Source organism: Electrona antarctica (genome assembly GCF_951216825.1).
Source record: "Electrona antarctica genome assembly, chromosome: 6".
Lineage (NCBI taxonomy): Eukaryota > Metazoa > Chordata > Actinopteri > Myctophiformes > Myctophidae > Electrona > Electrona antarctica.
Window position 1 is genome coordinate 22,874,122 of NC_136811.1, and position 19,780 is coordinate 22,893,901.

The following is a 19,780-nucleotide window of genomic DNA, read 5'->3' on the forward strand; positions in this document are numbered from 1 at the left end:
ACACACACACACACACACACACACACACACACACACACACACACACACACACACACACACACACACACACACACACACACACACACACACACACACACACTTAAAGGTGTATGCAGCATGCATTCTCACGCACGCACGCACGCACGCACGCACTGGGCCATCTGCTGGAACGCCAGTTGCCATCAGCTCCTTTGATTTAACAGAATTTTCTCATCAGAGTAATGCATTCATGTATACGGAGTGTCACAAATGGTGAGGAGTGAGAGTTGATCAGAGGACATAGATTATTCCAGAGAAATATGCTCCATGTTTAGCTAAGTGGCTCAGGCTAGAAGGATGATTACAAGCTTCTAGGCAGCTGGTGAGAGATGGTGACAATTCACATTCCGTTGATTTAGAGAAAACTTTAAAAACTAAATTATTCCATTCTATTCAACAGAATGTTTGACTGAGGAAGGTACCGCTAGGTAGGTGCTATTATAGCTATTTTGGGGTAGAACAAATTTCCATTCTATTGACTGAATTGGACAGACAAGATTTCTGGCCAAAGAACTACAGACTAAGATAAACTTTGTCATTGTAGTCAGCAAAGCAGTTCTACTGCAGAACAAGCCAAACAAGCAAATAAATCCCTGGCCTCGGTAGCCTGGCACATTGATTGAAATGGAACAATAAAATATCTAGCTCTTAGCTGATTACTAATGCTACAGTACATGAAACAAATGTATATTTTTCAGTATGCAGCATAGATTTGGCACGAAGCTGAGGACAATGTGATGTTTATTACTGAAAAGGAATGTGAGCTATATCCTTTGCTTCTCGAGGACAACCACTAAGGGTTCCATAAACTCCAGGTTACTTCATCAAATAAACTAAATAGGTTTCACACTCTATGATGGCATGAAACCCCCCATTCTGCACTTTAATTGTGTCATGATTCTGCCCATAGTGAAATGAGCTGGCACTTGGAATATCTTTTCCATCTATACAAAATCTATCAAAAATGGTCCTCCTTAGACACTAAATTGGTAATAGGACTCTGCCAGTTCCTAGCTCCAGGCTTGACTACTGCAACTTTCCCCTTGCTGATCTGCCTGCATACTCTCTTCAACCTCTGCAAGTGATCCACAACGCTGCTGCATGTCTGCTCTGAACCAGAACGCTGCTGCATGTCTGATCTGATCCAGAACGCTGCTGCATGTCTGCTCTGATCCAGAACGCTGCTGCATGTCTGCTCTGATCCAGAACGCTGCTGCATGTCTGCTCTGATCCAGAACACTGCTGCATGTCTGCTCTGAACCAGAACGCTGCTGCATGTCTGCTCTGCTCTGATCCAGAACACTGCTGCATGTCTGCTCTGAACCAGAACGCTGCTGCATGTCTGCTCTGATCCAGAACGCTGCTGCATGTCTGCTCTGATCCAGAACGCTGCTGCATGTCTGCTCTGATCCAGAACGCTGCTGCATGTCTGCTCTTGAACCTCCTAAACACTTCCCAGCTCATACTTTTTAGGACCCTTTAATACTTCAAAGGAAAGAAAGAAAGAAAGAAAGAAAGAAAGAATGAATGAAAGAAAGAAAGAAAGAAACCATTACTGCATCAGAAGTATAATCACCAAACTATAAACAAGAAATGATCAGATAGTAATATTTGTCAGGTGTTTCCGTTGTTTTCTTGTTTCCGTTGTGTTCTCCCCCCCATATATTATTATTATTTTAGTAAGTAACGCGTATGTTTGTGTGTCACAACCTCGTGGCCGTTGTTTGCGACGTTCTGTTCGTGGTTCAATGACTGTGTTGCTTTTCTGCTGTCCGTCCTTGCAGTTTAGCACATAACATTAGCTGCTGTTGTGTTAGAGAGGCAGCCTTGACTGTTCATGCCGTTGTTTGCTGAACCAATCAGGACTAGTCCCATAGGCTAGAGAGGCATGCCGTTGCTTTATAGACGAGGCAACCAATCAGGACTAGGTCCCGACTAGGAGCCAAAGTCGTCATTAAATTTGAGTAAGACAGGTCAGGTTTCACCTGGCAAAGAAACTGGTCAAAACATTGGCCAATTGTCAAAGAAAGAGGCAGGCCTGGACGGTTAGCTCAACCGTCTGGGCACCTAGGCTGCTGAGCCAGCCGGATGGTGTGCCGCGGGTTCGACTCCCGATCCCGATGGCCTTTGCTGCGTGTCTTCCCCCCATCTCTCTCCCCATTTCCTGTCAGTATACTTTCACCTATCAATAAAGGCAGAATAATCCCCAAAAAAAAGAAAAAAAAAGAAAAAAAAAGAAAGAGGCAAACATTGTGAAAATAGCAGATCTACAAGATCACAGCGCCTCACGTTGCGGGGCGGAGCTTGTAGATCTTGTAGATCTATTTTTACAATATGCACCTGTGGAACAGAGTCAAACTAAATGTAATGCCTACAATTAAGTGCTTAATTGTCAGGGTGGGGGGTCCCCAAATATGATTGTTTTGGGGGGTCAGGTCACTGCCTGAAAAGATGGGATCAGATGGGATCAGATGGGTCTTTCAGAGCAACTTATGGAATGCATGGTGACAAGATCGGTACAAATCAGAGCATTCTGGTACCACGTCTGTCCCAGCTGCTCAGTATTCAGTGCTCAATGCTGTTGCCATGGCACGGCTTCACCACTAATTGGAAAATTTGCATTTCAATCCACGTCCAATCCAACTCAAGAGGAACTACTACTACTTCTGCCATTTCTTTTGCAAAGCTGCATAAACTGAATTTCTCATTTTAAACCCACGTACTAGCCCGTATTGTATTTCTTGGTCTCTGCTCCTGGTTGAACTCACCAGAGGTGCATAACTATGGACCTATTTCTTGAAGTATTTAAAGAAGGACTTTCAGGACTGAGGTGCACAAGATCGAAATGTGATGTTGTGAGACACAACAGAATTGGATGAATGTGTGTGCCAGGCTGCCAGTTTAACTGACAGAAACACTCATTTTGAATTTTACATTGAAATGAAGGATAAAAATGGAAACAAAGCAATTACTTTTGTTGGTGATTATTGTATTACATGTGTTAAATGTGTATTTAAATCACCTAATTAAAAATACTTTCAAATGAACATTGATGATTACTTGATCAAATAACCTGGAAGAACAATTGTAGTATGACACTGAACCACAGACCTAGAGTCAAAATCACAAAATCAGTCACAAATACAGGCACGTTGTTTAATTTAGTGAAGCATGGCTCCCCAATCCCCATCTTCAGCTATAATTTAAAAGATACATGTATTTTAATTGGTTATGCATCAAGGATGAGTGCTTCCATTATGAGGAAATCTTAACCAGACTTACTATACTATATACCTCAAAAGAACAGTACAAATAACAAGGGCCCATGATCAGGGCATATCCCTATATCATACTAACAAAGACCCATACACTCTGACAACCCCATTATAGGTTGAGTGAGGTGAAGAGACTACAATTTATTGGACTAATCCTGTCAGCACCTCAGGTTAAGAAAGGTAATGCAATGCAGTCATTGCAGTGCAATGCTGGAGCAGGTTGGGCTAGACTAGGCTATTGGTGAGGCCAGGTCTGCTGCTTTGCCGTTGCCACTGGCCAAAGGCTAATCTGATTATCTGCAAACCGGCATAATGAGATTGCTCTGTTGTACTGCTGAAAATAACCTCAGAGAAAATGACAAAGTGAGGGACATCTGCTTATTTGTCTGTGATGAAGTTGTAAATATAGTTCTGTATCAGCTCAAAGCCCAGACTTAATTAAGTGCATTGAGCATTCAATCATTCACACAAATTAAAATGTAATTAAAAACGTCTGAAATGGTAATACACAGAACACTGTTGCTGTTAGTGTATTTGTGTGAAGCCAAAAATATCTTCACATGAAAAGCAATTAATGCTGCATCTTAGTTGATACATTCACAATCAGAGATATTCTGGAATTAATTCTTTTTCATTTTATTTGAATTTGTGTTTCATGTCCTATTTCTAGCAATTTCAGATTCAGAGTGGTTCCAATGAAACCAATTAGGGTTTCAGATTAGCCAGCAGTCTACTGTCTGTGCATTTGAAGAACTTCAGACTCTGCCAATGATTCTGGGACAAGATTTGAAACCCAGTATGACAAGTACAGTGAAAAAAAGAAAAGAAAGATGGTTTCGTTTTACAGGTATTCAAATGTAGCATTATCTTCAGGGCTAAAGGGCCATGTTTGAAGCCATCATTATGTGGGCTGTGCTGCTTTTTAGACTTGGTAGATGATAAAATACAGACTTGTGACTCTGAGAGAAAGTCTGGGTCTGTTTCTGCAGCAGCCTAGCCGGTTGCCAGGCTACTGCTCAGTGATGCATGTGAGCCCTACACAGTAATTACCCAGGTATCATAGCACCATGGCTGGATACGACAAAGCGCCATACCCCCCCTACACACCCTCACGGCCATGAGAGATAAGGAGGGGATGAATGATCTCTTTAATCCTCCATTTCTTGATTCTTCTTTCTTCCTTACAGCCACCCCACCCACCAAAGACTGAGGGAGGACTAGGGTTCATTCCATATTCTGTTTTACACAACTGTTTGATTCAAGTGAGAGAGCTTCAGTGCTGCCCTTTGTGAGAGTGAGCACCCAGTGAGTGAGTGCGTAAATGAGGTTTTATCCCATTAAAAATGTGAAAGCATTTTATACTTTTGCATTATAAATAACGGCTATACAAGCTCATAATGCGTCACTTAAAGATAAGCTATTTTTGAAAAAACGTGATATTTTAGCAAATCTTAATGCAAACATTTTAGCTCAAATATTTGCTTCTGGGGTCCCTGGAAAAAAATATTTTGAAATGGGGGTCAGCGGCCTAATAATGTACATATAGTTTTTGGGGTTCCTTGACATGAACTTATCAGTGGTTCACAAACTTAGCAACATCATTTATTTTTTTAACTTCTCTGCCTCAGGTCTTAAAGGGTTAAGTGGCAGAGAAATAGGTAACACCCCATAAAGAAATAATGGTGGCCAATAATGAAAACCATTATTATCTCAAGGTCCTGTAGAGAGCATTCAATTAATAACAAATGCTTCCAAATGGCACTACATGCAAACAATACACTTGGATAATGTGTGCGTGTGTGTGTGTGTGTGTGTGTGTGTGTGTGTGTGTGTGTGTGTGTGTGTGTGTGTGTGTGTGTGTGTGTGTGCGCGCGCACTTGTGCGTGCGTGTGTGTATACAGTGTACACGTGGCCGATCGCATGTGTTCAATAGAGCCTGGCCGATATATTGACTATTATTTGACTTTTTCTGGCATCCACATGCTTATGCTGCAGATCCCGATTTGTGGCCCTATCTTGGGCATGTCGTTAAAAGCGAACATTCCAAAATGTTTTCTAAAGTATTCAAAAATAGCTGATTATAATTGATTTGGTACTTTTCCACAAAAGTTGGAATATAAACATCAGTAATCTCCATGTTAGATTGTATGTGACTCTCCAAAATCGGGATTGGAACAAAACAAAAAGATGGCACTGGTCAGCCTCTAATGTTCAACCCCTTTAGTATACTGAACCTGGCCCTCATGGTTCTAATGTTCAACCCCTTTAGTATACTGAACCTGGCCTCTAATGTTCAACCCCTTTAGTATACTGAACCTGGCCCTCATGGTTCTAATGTTCAACCCCTTTAGTATACTGAACCTGGCCTCTAATGTTCAACCCCTTTAGTATACTGAACCTGGCCCTCATGGTTCTAATGTTCAACCCCTTTAGTATACTGAACCTGGCCTCTAATGTTCAACCCCTTTAGTATACTGAACCTGGCCCTCATGGTTCTAATGTTCAACCCCTTTAGTATACTGAACCTGGCCTCTAATGTTCAACCCCTTTAGTATACTGAACCTGGCCCTCATGGTTCTAATGTTCAACCCCTTTAGTATACTGAACCTGGCCTCTAATGTTCAACCCCTTTAGTATACTGAACCTGGCCTCTAATGTTCAACCCCTTTAGTATACTGAACCTGGCCTCTAATGTTCAACCCCTTTAGTATACTGAACCTGGCCCTCATGGTTCTAATGTTCAACCCCTTTAGTATACTGAACCTGGCCTCTGATGTTCAACCCCTTTAGTATACTGAACCTGGCCTCTGATGTTCAACCCCTTTAGTATACTGAACCTGGCCTCTAATGTTCAACCCCTTTAGTATACTGAACCTGGCCTCTAATGTTCAACCCCTTTAGTATACTGAACCTGGCCCTCATGGTTCTAATGTTCAACCCCTTTAGTATACTGAACCTGGCCTCTGATGTTCAACCCCTTTAGTATACTGAACCTGGCCTCTGATGTTCAACCCCTTTAGTATACTGAACCTGGCCTCTGATGTTCAACCCCTTTAGTATACTGAACCTGGCCTCTGATGTTCAACCCCTTTAGTATACTGAACCTGGCCCCTGATGTTCAACCCCTTTAGTATACTGAACCTGGCCCCTGATGTTCAACCCCTTTAGTATACTGAACCTGGCCTCTGATGTTCAACCCCTTTAGTATACTGAACCTGGCCTCTGATGTTCAACCCCTTTAGTATACTGAACCTGGCCTCTGATGTTCAACCCCTTTAGTATACTGAACCTGGCCTCTGATGTTCAACCCCTTTAGTATACTGAACCTGGCCCTCATGGTTCTAATGTTCAACCCCTTTAGTATACTGAACCTGGCCTCTGATGTTCAACCCCTTTAGTATACTGAACCTGGCCTCTAATGTTCAACCCCTTTAGTATACTGAACCTGGCCTCTAATGTTCAACCCCTTTAGTATACTGAACCTGGCCTCTGATGTTCAACCCCTTTAGTATACTGAACCTGGCCCTCATGGTTCTAATGTTCAACCCCTTTAGTATACTGAACCTGGCCCCTGATGTTCAACCCCTTTAGTATACTGAACCTGGCCCTCATGGTTCTAATGTTCAACCCCTTTAGTATACTGAACCTGGCCTCTGATGTTCAACCCCTTTAGTATACTGAACCTGGCCTCTGATGTTCAACCCCTTTAGTATACTGAACCTGGCCTCTGATGTTCAACCCCTTTAGTATACTGAACCTGGCCTCTAATGTTCAACCCCTTTAGTATACTGAACCTGGCCCTCATGGTTCTAATGTTCAACCCCTTTAGTATACTGAACCTGGCCTCTGATGTTCAACCCCTTTAGTATACTGAACCTGGCCTCTAATGTTCAACCCCTTTAGTATACTGAACCTGGCCTCTAATGTTCAACCCCTTTAGTATACTGAACCTGGCCCTCATGGTTCTTGGTCCCCAATCTTTTTAATAGGCTGCCTGTTCCATTCGAATGGACAGACGCCGCCAGAAAGATGGAGATGGAGAACAACAACGAGAGAAGAGAAGCCTACCACAGAAAGACATGCATGGACAATATGAGAGAATGGAGAGAAGGGAGGAAAGGAAAGACAGAGAGAAATGGAGAAAGGAACGAGGAAGGAGGAGATACAGAGAGTTCTTTGCTGGTGAAAGGAATGTGCTGGATGGAAAGTACGTGCTTAGATGTACAATCAGCACGCACCCAATGCATGCACGCGCATACACGGAAACAAGGTTCCCTATTCTCTCTCAATCCATCTCCCCTCTCCCCCGCTCTCCGTCCTTTTCTTCCAGGCTACCCCCCCCCCCCCCCCCCCCCCCCCCCATTTCATTACGTTCACATTTCACTCTCTTCGTATCTCCCACCTTTGATCACCTCTACCCTCTTCTATTATCATGGGTATCACACTATAAAATACTGAGAGAGACAGAGTGATGGAGAGAGCATATAGGGATGTCAATTATCGATTCATTCATTAATTGCTGAGAATCTTAATTTCCCTCAACGTCTAACATAAAAATAAAGATTTTGCTGATATAAAGAATACAAAAAGGCATATTATATTCCTTAATAAAATATTTATTTGACCATTTGAGATACAGGGCCAGGCAATGAAATCTTTTATGAGGAATAAAATGAAATGAAAAGTGCACCTTGTCTGTCACATCACATGCAAAAGCAGACATTTCTGTGGCTACCAAGGTGTGTGTGTGTGTGTGTGTGTGTGTGTGTGTGTGTGTGTGTGTGTGTGTGTGTGTGTGTGTGTGGGGGGACGACGACGACATTTTTTAACCAGCCCACATGTGCGTTTCTCGGCCACGTGCGTGCGCAGAGTCGCAGACAGCATTACATTCACAGAAAACCGCCCAATCATACAACCGCAGTATTTTCATTTAATTGGACATTACACCATTGGAAGAAACTGACACTGTCACTCAACGTTAATAGTATTTGTAGTAGACTAGAATTTTGCACGTCTTTGGCGGGAAAGCGATACTGTTGCTTGGAAACAGCAAATGTGGCAAGCTAGCGGGAATAGTACACTGTACTGTACTACTCCGTACTGTATTGTACTGTACTGTTCTACTCCGTATTGTACTGTACTGTAGTTCTCTGAATTGTACTGTACGGTACTGAACTGTAGTACTCTGTACTGTACTTATTTTATGCTTTTACTCATTGTTGCATTGAGAATCCAACAAATGTAAAGTGCATTATAAATACTCCGTACTCTGTACACAGTACTGTACTGTACTACTATGTATTGTACTGTACTGTATTGTAGTACTCCCTAAAGTACTATACTGCAGTACTCTGTGTTGTTTTTTACTTTTACTTTACATCCTGTGATGTTTTCATATACCTAACCCAGTTGCTTGTATTGCGCGGATGTGGCAACATGTGGTGTTTTCGCAGAGGGGAACTTATAAGCAAACAAAAGCCAAGGAAAAGATGCAATTTGGAATGTTCTGCAACAACATGTGGATGTCTGGTGCAGGCACCATGTCATGTGAAGCAGGTAGGTGCGAAATTATACTACGTAGAGTAGGGCATTAAGCAACTAGTCGACTAGTTTACTAGTCGACTAGTAAATCCACTAGTCGACCTTGTTGGTACTAGTTGACTAGTTGATAAGAAAAATAAGAAAAAGTTTTTATTTTATTTTATTCCCGATTTTGTAGGCCTCAAGATCAGGTGGATTATAGTTATATTCACCAATGTACACAGTTTTTAAATGTACAAATATTTATTTTAAAAAAAAGTTAAACAACTAGTCAACTAGTAAAAATGACTAGAAGTGAATGCCCTAACGTAGAGATGACAGACACACAAGACAGTGTGTGTGTGTGTGTGTGTGGGGGGATCGGCATGTGAGTGGGCTAGCCAATCACGGCTCTGTGTTTCGTGTGGAATTCTGTAGGTTAGTGTTTGTGGTGTAGGCGAAATAGCTTGTGAGAACATGACGGCGATGTAAGGTGCAAGCAAATGTTTGGTGCTTATAATGTGAAAGTAAATACAGATACAATAGTAGATTAATTCCAGCACACCAGAGATGTTTAAAAGAAGCCTATGTTGCCAGTGCAAAGAGGAGTTTAGTGCGAGTCCCAATGAGGCGCGGAAGGACGTAGCTCTTTGCAGAGGGTGGGGCTACCGAGCCTCTTTGGGAATAACCTGACACTGTGTGACGAACATAGGTCTTTGCTAGCCAATCAGAGGCCTCAGACGTGCCATTTGTTCTTATGCCTTAAATGGCAATTGGATGATTTGAGGCATTTTGTTCCAAACATCTGTTTTGAAAAAAATCACCTGTTGGTGGCGCTATAACAGGCCAATGTGAAAAGGGTGGGATATATTCCTCAGCCTAGTAGGAAAGTGCGTGAAAGATTTCACGTAAATTGCACGCTGCATTCATGATTTGAGGCTTTTTGTTCAAAATGGGCCAGTCCTGCAAACTTTGAAAGCCAATGACTTGGACAATCTTGAGCAACGATTGTGTAACGATTTGAGGAGTAATAGAAAAAAATGTGTTTTACAAAAGTCGACCTCCTGGTGGCGCTATAACAGGCCGTTCAGGAAAAGTCATCGTTGACATCCAGGGAGTGTGTGTGCAAAACTTGGCATGGATCGGGCCAACGGTGCCGGAGATTAGCTGGTAACAGACGGACGTACACAAACACACGGATGGAGTGCAAAACATACTCTCTCCCCATGCCTTCGTCCTTGTGGAGACAATAAGCTCTGGTTGCAAAAGGGGTGAAGTGGCCCTTTAACTGTTAAGTTTAATTGAAGAACATCCCTAGAGAGACACGAGACAGACAGACAGACAGACAGACAGACAGACAGACAGACAGACAGACAGACAGGTCTACCACTCTGCCAAGAAGGCATACCATTTGGCCAGGGGTGAGCTTCAGGAGCTTCAGGAAGTACGACTTGTTAACAGGTAAAGTAGGTGTCCTACCTGACAACAGGGTCTACATTCATAGTAGGGAGACCAACTACTGCAAATGTGTTAGTTAGTTATATGGTATAAATTAACAGAATCTATCATAGATAGATAAGTTCCCGATTGCATTGCAGCAACAAAGTATAAACCAGGCTCAACTGTAGTGCACTGTTACAGATTGAGACATGAACTAGCTGCTAAGTTCCCCCCCTTAGGAGCTCGTTAAGGGAGCAGAAAAAATAAAATGTATTCTCTATGATGTGAACACACTCTACTCTGCATCATTCTGACCTCACTTGTCTACCCCAATGTTTTCATTGCTTTAATTGCATTGTTATTTTTGAACAATTTCTGCAGAGGCAAACATAGGCATCTATGTGTGTGGGATGCATGGGGTGGCATCTGTTTTAATATTTTTTGTTTTCTGAAAGGAACTCAGAGGAATGAGAAGCGCATTGTTGATGAGCCTAATTAGAAACGACACACACACACACACACACACACACACACACACACACACACACACACACACACACACACACACACACACACACACACACACACACACACACACACACACACACACACACACACACACACACACACACACACACACACACACACACACACACACACACACACACACACACACACACACACACACACACATTATGACTCTTTGGCTCCATCTGGTGGTGTCTAGAAGCTTTTTAGCACTGACAGGTGACAGATATGTGAGACCTCAGCAGGACTGGGTTCAGATATCGCTGTGTGAGTATGCATGTGTTGGTGTGTGTGTGTGTGTGTGTGTGTGTGTGTGTGTGTGTGTGTGTGTGTGTGTGTGTGTGTGTGTGTGTGTATATATGTGTGTGTGTGTGTGTGTGTGTGTGCGTGCATTTGCAGTACCTCAATGGCCACCACCCAGAGTATGAGCTGCGTCTCCGACTCAGGGAAGTAGGCTTTGACTTGTGGAGACATGCCAATTAGAGCACAGTTGGTCACCACCGCTATCACACTCATGGCCTCAAAAGCAATCTGGAAGAGAGGAGGAGAGCAGCACTTATCTCTGGGTAACTGGCTTAGGACAGAGACTACCACTGTTTATATTCCAAAAATAGAAAAGGGATAGAGAAAATCCAAAAAAGGCAAAGAAAGCACATGGGATGGCCTCATTGCACCTAACATGGCCTTAATATTTCACCTCAGTAGTAATCTATCATGAAAAGTCATACCTGCCACAGTATATTTCTTCTAGGGAAGTGAAAAGCATATTGTTGCCGTCATGTGGTAACCTCATCCGAAACCGTTAGTTTTCGTGAGACACCTAATGTTTGTTCAACATTCTATGTTTAAAGGATTTGTCCTTTTTAACAATTCAAACCAGGACTGTTCAGCAAGGAGCATTTCTCTGCTCACCTGCCAGACGCCTATGTTAGCAGCAGGTTCAGAGTAGGGCCGCTTGTACACGCGGCATATCTTGAAGGCATCAGAGTAGACTTCTGTGACGTTGTTCAGCACCACCAGAACCGCAGCCAGAGGGTAGACACAGGAGAACAAGCTGACGTAACCAAACAGCAGGAACAGTTCCAGGTAGTCATCAAATGTCCCCTACAATAGGGAAGCATACATGCGCACACACAGGGTTATAAGTCAATACCCAGTGCTTAGCATGAACAGTCTATTTCACCCACACAATAACTGGGACAATTCTGGGTACCAGAACTTAACATCGATGTGTCGTTAATAATCCCGTATACTGTATACTGTACATATTCTGCAATATGTTTAATGTAGCCCAAGCATAGTCCTACATGAGACATCTGTGCTACTGTAGATAGAAGCCTATTAGCCAGGTAAAAGTCATGACAGAGAAGAACCTTACTAATCATGTCATCATCCACTCTCATATCAGGAGACTTCAATTACCGTACATTTTAGGTCTACATTGGCGCCTTATTGTCTCTGGCCCACATCATCCTCCTGACTATAACTCAATGATACAGTGCAGCCATGCCCTCACAGAGCCTTCAGTAACAAGACACCTTTTCTTCTACATAGACTTTTAAAGTGAGATTATGTCCAGAGGTAATGGCTAATGTGCCAAGATAGATGATGGGGAGGTACAGACTAATGTTTCTATAAGACAACATCTTATGTTTGTTTCTAATTTAAAGAGAAACAAACTAAAACAAATAAAGATGCATGCCTTAAGAATGTAAACGTTATCAGTTGATTAAACTGTAAATGAAAATGGCGTTGACCCACCAGGTAGCAGCTCATGTCAGCCTCCAGTCTGACTTGCTCAGCCAGAGGGAGCTCCTTGTCCCCCATGACTCTCCTCTTCTGGGCTTTACGCATCATCTTCTTGTTGCGTCTCCTCTGGAGCCAGTAGGGAAGGAAGGCCTCCATGATCTGGTTCAGGATCTGACTGGTAATCAACAGGGTGGCCAAACTCTGTATGGACACAAAAAACGATGTAACCAAGAACCAAACGAAGAGAAGAATGGAAAAGGAAGGATAGAAATAAGGAAATATGGATGGAGGGCTAGCCTAAAGTACCTGTCGGAGAAGAGGCATATCTTGCATCGCAAAAGCTATGTAGAACAATGACGCGAAGCAGTTGAAGAAATTGAACTGCAGAGAGAGGACAATTGAAATGTTAATACTAAAACATGCAGTTGGGTGCAGACTGAAAATGGAAATGCTATGAAAACCTCTCACTCAAATCCTATACACTCACCACCAAGACTTTGAGCACCAAGTGGTTTTGATAGGAAGACTCCAGCCTGTGATTTTCTAAATGAAAGAAAAAGCATTTTGCAGTCAGTAAGGCAAATGACAGCTACATCACATCTCTCTCATTCAACTACAATCCAGCCTTGATCCTATCCCGGTCAAGCCCTCTTTTCTCAGCCTATAAAATCTATGTTTGTTTGATATGGGCATCTAAAGCTAAATGTAAAATATGCAGAGCCCAGGAATAACATGCAAAATCTTTCCTTAAATGCCCTTTTGTGGTTCCAGTTCATTTCGCCATAGTTTCGCTTGATTGGTGTGGCAGCAGATGTACTTCCAGTTTAAATAAATCTGCTGCCACGCCAGAACCGGTATGCCACATTCCGGAAGCCCGGACTACAGTTATGCACAGAGCCTAGTGTCTCAAGTGGATTTCAAAACCTCTTCTGAAAATCTTTTATTAATCACACAGTCAAGTGGGATCAATATAATGTGCAGAAAATCCAACCTAAACCCATCTGCCCATTTATCATCTTCCATCCTTTAACCACTTACCCCATTCCGTGAGGAATTCAGCAGCGTATCTATAGATCAGGTTCATTACTTCTATCACCACGCCATAGATAATACTGGGGATGAACGACAAGACTGTCGTCCAGAAGGTGGGGTCTGCATCATAGATAGTGAGCGCCCAGCCCTCCATGTCGAAGTAGAACTTCATGATGTAGAGCGACAGGTTGAGGCAGAGGAGGACGAAGGGGACAGACACCAGATAGACACGGAGCTGCCGCTTGCTATTGGGGTAGATGGGCTCCTCACGTCCCGTCACAGGGTTGAACCCCAGGACTCCGTGGAAGCCGGGTCGAGGTTCTTCAAAGGCCTTCTTCCTGCTCAGCGTTCCCCAGCCATAGGAGAGTGTGGCACTAAACCGCTTCCATAACTATCAGGTTAAAAAAAAACACCAATCAATCATTAGATGATCAATTATATTTGCATGTATCTGTAATAATCTTAATAAAATAAGAAACAATGTTTAGATAGTTGATTCAATCAACTATCTAAACATTGTTTCTTATTAATTTACAGTCTAGTTCTTAAACCATGGGCTGCAGGGTTAGTTCAGTTCAATGAAATTACATTTTCACTTGTTTTCCTACCTCCAGGATAACAGTGCACCAGACCAGGTTGAAGACCGCAAAAAGTACATATTTATCGTAGTCCTCCATGTCAAACAAATAGTAAGGCACCCCGACCAAAGCCATGGGCACGAGGGCCAGGGTAAAATACTCCAGGAAACCAAAGTACAGCGCCAGGCCCTCGCCATAATAATGTCGAATGTCATCTGCAGATATGGGAAGAATTAGAGGACAATGAAATGAGAGAATGAAGAACAAAGAACTCAAATTCCACTCAAATTGATCAAGAGATGCAACATTTGTTTTTCAACTAGTTAGAAAAGAGCATGTATGTAATGACAATGTAACAGTAATAACACACCTGTTCTCTGTACTGTATATTATACTCATAATTGTGTTTATCCAGGCAGTATAGTATATACAGTAAATATTTATGTACACTGTGCTTCACTGTAAAGTCAAATAAAAAGTGGTGAAGAAGTGAGTGATGTGATGTGAACCTACCAAGTGGCTGGAAGGACAGCTTAACCTTTTGGTACCAGGTGGTAGAAAGTCTCTTCAGTTCCTCTTGGTCATGGAGAGGAAAGGTCTGGACTAGGATTCCCCTGGACTGGAGTCTGCGAACTAAAGAGGCAATAAGACAAAATAACAATTATTTCATTTCCATTGTGTGTGTGTGTGTGTGTGTGTGTGTGTGTGTGTGTGTGTGTGTGTGTGTGTGTGTGTGTGTGTGTGTGTGTGTGTTTGTGTGTGTGTGTGTGTGTGTAATTTTAACAAATAGTGTATAGAATGTGTATAGAATTACTGTGATCCGTTGACAATACTCTGTGTGTCATCGACAACAGTAATTAATTACCATTGTCTAGTATGGACTGGCTAAATATGAGCTCTTGAAAACACTATCATTTCATCTGTCATTTTGTGAGTGCATCATTTATTTTAAACAATTATATTATGCTTTCACAAGATTTGACAAACACGGTAACACGCTGAATTCAAGCATTCAATCTGCACTGCAAGTTCATTGCTTTCTTATCTAGCTTTCTGACTAAGTCATCACATTTGCATATTTATTGTCTCCATATTGCAGCCAGTGATGCTATGATTGTGTGCACGCAAGCACACACGCACGCACGCGCGCGCACGCACGCACGCACACACACACACACACACACACACACACACAACAAGGCCTACGTGTATGAAAGAGACACAGGGAGCGAGTGAGGAGAGAGAGAGAGAGAGAGAGAGAGAGAGAGAGAGAGAGAGAGAGAGGGAGGGAGGGAGGGAGGGAGGGAGGGAGGGAGAGAGAGCGCGCAAGTAAGAACAACGTTAATACATGATGTCACATAGATGAGAGAAAGAGAGTGAAAAGTAAAGAGAAAATGATAGGGGGGTGTTGATATAGCAACACTTTTTATAACTTACACAAATTACAGGAATACCAGGACATACTATTCTCCTGAAATGGCATATTACAGTAGGAGAAAAATTATATAATTCCCCACTAGCTACAAAAAACATCAATATCCAGACCGGGGGTACAGAAAAGGCAAAGTATGAATAATACATAATGGTGTTTAATATCGACTGATTAGTCCACTGATTGATTTGCTGTTGCTCGACTGTGACTAATAATTAGTGAGCTGTCCCTTATGTTACCAATATTCATCTGTAATATCAAGATTGCTTGTCATTAATACATTCAGCACAATAAAGGAGAGGGAAATATTGCAAAAATCATCTACTGTATTTAGCAAGAGCTATATAGAATTAGAATGAATTAGTAGTAACACAATGATGACAAACAGAACATGGCATTCAGTTAGTCTCTCAGGCCAGTTTCTATTTGTATTTTTTATTTCTTATAGAAGCTCTTCAGACTGGAAACTATTTAGACCAATCACAATATGTGAATGTTGCATAATCGTCAAGTTGGGATTGAGTTTTTATAAATAGTGGGAGCTGTCTCTAGAGACTACTGTACCATTCATTCAGTCAGTGACTCACTGATGGATTTTCCTGGGTAGAGTTGGACCTGTGTGTGTCCTGGTACATGGGTCTCGTCCTTGGCTCTCAGTGTGTCCAGCTCATGTTTTACGATGTACTGACACTCAGCCATGCTGAGGAAGTCATCCCCATCCCCTGGACAGAGACAGCAGGTATAGTAAAAATGTACATGCTCAGAACAAGGGTGCAGTGGGACAGTGTAGTAGAATGATAGAGTTAACAATTAAATGTGAATCTAAAACTTTTTGGGGAAAAAATGAATTAAGCGTTCTCTCTGAGTTTTGCTGATGAAAGTGTATACTGTGTATACTGTGGTGATGCAACCAATTTCAAATTCTAGTAACAACAAAGGGGCCCGGACGGTTAGCTCAACCATCCGGGCACCTAGGCTGCTGAGCCAGCCTGACGGCCACGTGTCTTCCCCCATCTCTCTCCCCATTTCCTGTCAGTCTACTTTCAACCTATCAATAAAAGCAAAGCAAAAAATAAAATAAAATAAATCTAGTAACAATACAGGTTTCGATGTTTCCTTGAATGTACCTTGAAAGTGTTTGAAATTGTGTTTGTTGGAGCAGGTGAAACTCCTCATGGATCCATCATGGAACTCTTTGAAGAGTCCCACATCCTCAGCCCCAGATAGCAGTCTTTGCCAGGTTCCCCCCACCAGAAATATATTGGGGTTCTCCTTCTCTGAACCCAAGTCTCCAGGGCTCAACTGCTCCACCAGCAGCTCAGAACCTGAGAGGAGAGGAGAGAAGAGGAGAGGAGAGGAGAGGAGAGGAGAGGAGAGGAGAGGAGAGGAGAGGAGAGGAGAGGAGAGGAGAGGAGAGGAGAGGAGAGGAGAGGAGAGGAGAGAGTTTTATTCTTAACCCAAGCAGACTACCCTCACTCTGCTGCTGAGTATGTTATCCAGTTCTTACTACAATGTAAGACAGGTTTCTCAACGTTTTTGTCTGGGGACACACACGCACACGCACACGCGCACGCACACGCACACACACACACACACACACACACACACACACAAATAAGGTAGAGTGCCCAACTTCTTCTCTTGCAAGCTGATGCTTTAGTGGAAATAACTCTCAATACCAGTAGATGGCATAGTCTCTATCATAGCATATCTAACAGAGCCAAGCTCTAAAGCAGAGATGACAAAGCCATTTCTCATTACCAAAACACAAAGAACATAATTGCGTCCTTGGGAAGAATGTTCTCATCAAATCGATTTGGGGTGAATTGTGATGTTGCTCATAGCACATGACTATGTGACACACTATTCGCCATGAGCATGTAGATTTGCTATTTTTGAAAAATCTAGAAAATTTGTGCAAAACTTTGAATATATATATTTATAAAGCGAATATTTTTAATTCAATCTTTACTTCTGGAGGTTCCTGGCTCTAAACATTTTCAGATGGGGGTCTGGATATCCATTTGGTGGCCCTTATTCACACGAAAACGTTTGAGAAAGCTTTGGAGACAGATTAATCACCATACCTCCATGCTGTTGTGTGTCTTTTATCCGGCCAAGTAGCCATGCAATGGCTTCCTCCTTGGCGTCCAAGGCCAGCTCCAACACTACCAGAGGAGTAAACTTAGGGCCATCACTGCCGTCTCGTGGTTCTTCCAGCATCTTCCTCCCTCCCAGGGAACCTGGTTGAGAAGTGACAGAGAAATGATTCAAATGAATGACTTGTATACGTGTCTTTTTCTTTTCATACATTGTAGTACTGACTGAACAGTTTCTTCTCCTCTGAGATGACAGAAGAAGAAATTAGCCAATACAGCTAGTTTTGGTGGACTGCATATACAATGGTGCAACTTCTAAAACATTCTTACAATGAAATGTTTGGCCTTATGTGGTCATACCGTACATTATTGAACTGTTCCCATGGAATTATCTGCAGTAATGTCTTATTTAATGTTTGTCCTTATGTGGTCATACCGTACATTATTGAACTGTTCCCATGAATTATCTGCAGTAATGTCTTATTTAATGTTTGTCCTTATGTGGTCATACCGTACATTATTGAACTGTTCCCATGGAATTATCTGCAGTAATGTCTTATTTAATTCTACCCCCTATCATCACTGTATTTATGCTGAGCTCATGCATACAAACATATCAAGGTAAGAATGTATTGCTACCAAGGTGTGTAGTGTGAACAACACGTACAGTAGAGGACAATGACATGTGCAGACATTAGTCCAAGACAATAAAGAATAATGGCAATCCATGGGACATAACCACTTGAACCCCTAACAAGTAACAACCCTATTCTGGGGAGAACGTTGGCAAAAACTGCCGATCTAGTAGGCTGTTTTAGCAGAGGAGATTGTAAAGGGAAATCCTATGAAACTAGAATAGAACCCTGGGGGAAGTGGTTAAAGGCAAACATTCTGGGAGAATATTACATAAGGTGTCAATGGTGCATGTACAGTATATAGCGCCTTTATAGATATTCCTGAGCTGTTCCATGTGCAATACATTCACCCATTCACACACCGATGGCAGAGGAAACCATGCAAGGCACCTGGTTCAGTGTCTTGCTCAAAGACACAGGGGGTGGTAAGTGCTCGACCAAAGTCTGACTCTATAGTCAACAACACCAATCAATCAATCAATCAATGGTAGTACTTATTGTATGGATGGATAGTCTACTTATTAGCTTTGCCTGCAGTCATGTTGCCCCTGTAGAGTTGGTAGAATAATTAGAATAGGCCATACGCCTGCTTTGACAGTAACAGGCAGCAGCTGATACAGATTAAAGAGATGGGGGTGGAGCCGTGGAGCTCGTGTTAAAGACAAAAGGTGGAGAAAGAAGGAGCAAGTTCAAGTTGTTCGTAAGTTCTCGATCACACTAAAATAATATCAAATCAAAAGATAAATACAATATCAGACCTACACAAATCGCTGTAATTGAATTGTTGTGTATTGTCAAAAAGACCACTCACCCAAGATCCTCTTTTTGTAGAAGGGGATTCCGTTTTAGCCTGGGAATAGAGACTGCAGCCCCCGGTGATCTGCTGATAAAAATACAAAAAAGGTATAAGTGGCCCGTGGGTAGTAGTTTATGGACTTGTCTTCAGCTCTCTTCCACGTCACTAACCAGCGCAGCAAAGAGCCGCAAACTAAAGTTGTCACACGGTACGTGTGACTCACCCACTAACTAACGCACCCTGTACCCTACACTCGATCCTACTGTAATGCTTGTGTACATAACAGGCTAACTGAATCACCACAGCATACCTTGGCTTTTCGATCACTATTGTATTCAGTAGCCATACCGGTATACGTATAATACTAACGTTATATATTTCATTCTGATACACCTCGGTCAGGTCATATTAACTGTATCTAGTTAATTTGTTGTTTATAAAAAAAACGCTATAATATTTGGAAAATGTAACTTGCAAATATAAGGGGACATATAAGTCAATATCGCACACTGAAAGAGACCACTGTTTCACATAAAACATGCTTTACATTTAAAGAACAACGTAATTAATGTATTTACCACAGAACCTGTTCCTTCAGACGGGCCGGGGGGGGGGGGGTAATGTTTAGATTTTTTGACAGCAAAGGCAAAAAGCTTC

The 19,780-nt window shown here is 42.3% G+C and overlaps 1 protein-coding gene across 4 annotated transcripts in view; it reads right to left on the reverse strand.

The window, feature by feature from the left end:
• The window catches only part of ano10a (anoctamin 10a), a 36,089-nt gene extending 16,313 nt beyond the window's left edge, over positions 1-19,776 (reverse strand). For 3 of the 4 annotated variants that reach the window (XM_079503532.1, XM_079503531.1, XM_079503529.1), the window contains exons 1-13: positions 19,702-19,776; positions 19,139-19,210; positions 17,681-17,836; positions 16,721-16,918; positions 16,181-16,315; positions 14,675-14,794; positions 14,192-14,376; positions 13,590-13,974; positions 13,039-13,094; positions 12,858-12,932; positions 12,564-12,752; positions 11,715-11,906; positions 11,205-11,333 (exon numbers count right to left, since the gene is read on the reverse strand). In XM_079503532.1, the coding sequence (XP_079359658.1) occupies positions 11,205-11,333; positions 11,715-11,906; positions 12,564-12,752; positions 12,858-12,932; positions 13,039-13,094; positions 13,590-13,974; positions 14,192-14,376; positions 14,675-14,794; positions 16,181-16,315; positions 16,721-16,918; positions 17,681-17,816 (1,800 nt within the window). In that variant the 5' untranslated portion in view covers positions 17,817-17,836; positions 19,139-19,210; positions 19,702-19,776. The remainder of the gene's footprint in view (positions 1-11,204; positions 11,334-11,714; positions 11,907-12,563; positions 12,753-12,857; positions 12,933-13,038; positions 13,095-13,589; positions 13,975-14,191; positions 14,377-14,674; positions 14,795-16,180; positions 16,316-16,720; positions 16,919-17,680; positions 17,837-19,138; positions 19,211-19,701) is intronic. The other variant, XM_079503530.1, reaches the window with a different exon arrangement.
• Positions 19,777-19,780: the final 4 nt, after the last annotated feature.